The sequence below is a fragment of the Nelumbo nucifera genome, chromosome 1 (assembly GCF_055504915.1).
Source record: "Nelumbo nucifera cultivar China Antique chromosome 1, China Antique-T2T, whole genome shotgun sequence".
Taxonomy (NCBI): Eukaryota; Viridiplantae; Streptophyta; class Magnoliopsida; order Proteales; family Nelumbonaceae; genus Nelumbo; species Nelumbo nucifera.
The window spans coordinates 160,056,903-160,060,612 of record NC_142649.1 but is presented as its reverse complement, the minus strand read 5'-3'; the positions used below and the strand labels follow the sequence as shown (position 1 = coordinate 160,060,612).

The following is a 3,710-nucleotide window of genomic DNA, read 5'->3' as shown; positions in this document are numbered from 1 at the left end:
GCCACCATATCTACTAGTAGTAGAGCTTTTTAATTTCAGATGATAAATATATAGAGAGAGGGATTTTATCTTATCATTAAATATATATCAATGGACACAAAACAGTAGTCCAATTATATATTTACACATGTTTGAAGTACAAAGCGATCAATGCAGGCATGTGTTCTTCAAAATGACAAGGTAGAACCATCCAATGTGAATGGTGGCTGAAGGGCATTACTCAGGTGTCAACCTCTAATGCACCCATCTTCTCTTTAAATACCTGATCATTCTATTCGCCGCTTCACCACGGCTTGGTAGTGCAAATTCTCTCTTCACCTGTTTCTATAAATCATGGCTAAATCATGTCTGCTTTCTCTTGGTATCTGTCTCTTTATTCTGTTTCATGGCTGCCTAGCTGTCAGGCCATACAATTCTCACCAAGGCCAAGGTTGGAGTACTCGGCCTGATCACCAGTCTCGAGGAGAGCAAAGTGAGTGCCAGATCAATAACCTTGATGCCCTTGAACCATCTCGTAGAATTGAAGCCGAGGCTGGCCAATTTGAAATCTGGGATGACAACAATGAACAGTTCAGGTGTGCTGGGGTTGCAGCTTATCGGGTTACTATCCAGCCCAAGGGCCTCTCCTTACCTGTCTATCACAATCAACCTAGGATCCTCTACATTGTCCAAGGCTAGTTCACTGAATCCCTTTTTGCATTGCTACTAACTTATTGTGGTCTATGCATGTTATATTATCATATACCATTCAATTAAACTTGTGTTATGACTTACGTGCTTGAAATCCACGTACAGGTAGGGGAGTTTTAGGATTATCAATCCCCGGTTGCCCTGAAACGTTCCAATTATTCCAGCAAGATGAACAATCCGAGGAAGAAGGTTGTAGAAGCCAAAGATCAGAGGATGAAGGCAGTAGCAGTCAAAGATCAAAGGATCAAGGTGGTAAAAGTCAACAATCGGACGATCAAGACAGAAGAAGACAAAAATCTGGGGAACAATACAGCAGAAGCCAACAATCAGAAGATCAAGACAGTAGAAGACATAAATCTGAGAGCAGAAGCCAAGGAAGCAAAAGTCAACAATCAGAACATCAAAGTAGCACAAGCCGAAAATCCGAGGATCAACACTGTAGAAGCCATAGATCCGAGGACTTTTACCAACAACCAAGATTCTTCAAGGAGGGAGATATCCTAATGGTGCCAAATGGAGTTTCCTATTGGGTCTACAATGATGGTGATACGCCACTTGTTGCAATTGCCGTCATTGACACCCGTAATAATTTCAACCAACTTGATCAAAAAGTGAGAGTAAGTAAGCTGACTCACTAGCATTCATTTAAATATTTTATGCATGAATGCAAAATCTAACAAGGCTTATGACTGATTTTCTATTCAAATGCTTGCTAAAGAATTTCTGGCTTGCTGGTAACATACAAGAACAACAAGAGGAAGAACAACGAAGAGGATCTTCGTCATCCAAGAGTGAGGAAGTTGGGCAAGAGAGCTCGAACAATGTTTTTAGTGGCTTTGATGCAAATATATTAGCTCAGGCTTTTGGAGTGACAAAGGAGACGGTGAGAAAGCTACAAAAGAAAAATGACGAGAGGGGACCTATCATCCAAGTTGAAAGGGGACTTCAGGTGATAAAGTCAATATCGAGTAAAGAGCAAGAAAGACAACAAGAAACTAATGAAAATGGTTTAGAGGAGACTCTTTGCAACATGAGGCTCAGACAGAATATTGGGAAAGCCACGAGTTCCGATGTATACACTCCTTTTGGGGGACGTCTGACCAACGTTAACAGCCAAAGCCTCCCCATTCTTGGCCTCTATGAACTTAGTGCTGAGAGAGGACATCTCTACAAGGTTAGGTTCTAATAAACATAATCATCTTTTTGTATAGTATTGTTTGATTGAATGATTTTTTACTTTTGAGCTTTATGGAACTTACGTACTAAATTGGTTTTGATGCATGATTTGTATATATAGAATGCGATAATGTCTCCTCATTGGAACGTAAACGCACACAGCGTGATGTACGTTCTTAGGGGTGAAGCCCGGGTTCAGATCGTTGGAAACTCTGGTCAGACTGCCTATGATGGACAGCTTTGTGAAGGCCAACTAATCGTCGTTCCTCAAAACTTTGCTGTAGTGAAACAGGCAGGAGACAATGGATTTGAATGGGTTTCAATTAAGACCAGTGACAATGCAGTGAGAAGTCCACTTGTTGGAAGGACTTCTGCCATTCGGGCCATGCCAGAAGAGGTCCTGGTAAATGCTTACCAGATTTCCAATGAAGAAGCAAGGAGGTTAAAGTACAACAGAGAGGAAACGTGTGTCTTAGCACCAAATTTTGAATCCAACGGAAGGTTTTCTGTAATGTAAAATAATAGCCATAAAGGAGAGTTATTACAAGAATAATAAAGCTTTATAGGCACGGAAGTTGGTACGTATTTATAGATGTTTGAACTCTTCAACTTTGTATTATGAGTTTTTATAACTTGCTTTGGGTAATAAATAAAGGAAAAACTTTCTTTGGGCTGTCCAATTTTGTTTCAATTTTATTAGTTGATTTTTCAGTAGTTCTGTGTGCGGGTAAGCATTGCAGGGGGTGGCCTAGCATGGTTGCATCATTTCATTGCAATCCATTCAAAACACATACCTAAGTAATCAGCTTTAATTTCCTGGATTTGGTTGCTGGCCTCATTGTGGCATTTTTTCGAACAGTAGGATTTACCCGTGGGTAAGCAGGGCAAGGGTGGTCTAGCATGTGGGCTGGGTGTGCCCAAGTGGAAGGATGGCATACACAACTCAAGGGGGAGGGGGTCTTTTGCTAATGCTGCACTTGGAGAAGGAGATGTTGGGCCAAGCTACGCAACCTAGCATATTGGGATGAGTTGGTGTGTGGGTTGGAGAGGATTTTTATGGACTTGGTCCATTGATACAATTCGTTGAACAGGTGGCGGCTATCTCTACTTTCAAATCCAGAACAATTTGTAGAAATTGCTGGTTTTTAATAGGGTTGAGAAGGGTAAAATAGGGTTTTAGAAAAAAAATAAATAGGCCACATAACTTCATATTTAATTGTTATTAACATTTTTGAAATAGAGGGTATATCGAAGTCTATTGGTGTCAATCCATATGGTAGGTATAGTCCATTTGCAAAACTCAAGGTATGTTAAGTTAGTTAACCAAAACCCATGATTTGTTTTAAGTCTTTTACCCTAACATAATACAAGACTTGATAACTGGCCCGCTGAGCGGTTCTACCAATTAGGTTGACAGGTTGTTGATCGGGCCAACAGGTTTTAGGAGAATAGTGGATTAGATGCTTACACAAACAATGATTTGTGATGGGGTCAGTAGTCATTGGTTTGGTCGGGTTGGTTGGATCGTCGACAGATGAAAAGATATATAGGATTTAAAAAGATTTGAATAGCAAGTCTTTTTAGGAAGATCTACAAAAGTGTAAATAAGATATAATATGATTTTGGGGTCGTGTCTCTAGGGATCTAGATCATTTGGTCCTAGTTTACCATGGTCATATGTCCTTTTAGCTTCTTATTCTTTCATTGGTAATTAGAAAAAGACCAAATTTTGGTCGTCCATCCTTTGAAAAGTCCCAAAAGATCACACAAATATAATTACCAAGGGCATATGTCCTTGAGGGGAGTAAATGACTTCTAATTTTTGCCTCCGAAAAAAAAGCTTG

General features: G+C 40.0%; 1 protein-coding gene across 1 annotated transcript; it reads left to right on the top strand.

The window, feature by feature from the left end:
• Positions 1-207: 207 nt before the first annotated feature.
• LOC148804061 (cocosin 1-like) lies at positions 208-2,546 on the top strand. The gene is made up of 4 exons (XM_088894983.1): positions 208-673; positions 796-1,307; positions 1,409-1,864; positions 1,988-2,546. The coding sequence occupies exons 1-4, from the start codon at positions 334-336 to the stop codon at positions 2,381-2,383; spliced, it is 1,704 nt and encodes a 567-aa protein (XP_088751109.1). The 5' UTR covers positions 208-333; the 3' UTR covers positions 2,384-2,546.
• Positions 2,547-3,710: the final 1,164 nt, after the last annotated feature.

Coding starts and splice junctions, on each gene's coding strand:
- LOC148804061 (XM_088894983.1), top strand. CDS start 334: ATGGCTAAATCATGTCTGCTTTCTCTTGGTATCTGTCTCTTTATTCTG. Junction 674..795: donor GATCCTCTACATTGTCCAAG/GCTAGTTCACTG, acceptor ATCCACGTACAG/GTAGGGGAGTTTTAGGATTA. Junction 1,308..1,408: donor AACTTGATCAAAAAGTGAGA/GTAAGTAAGCTG, acceptor TGCTTGCTAAAG/AATTTCTGGCTTGCTGGTAA.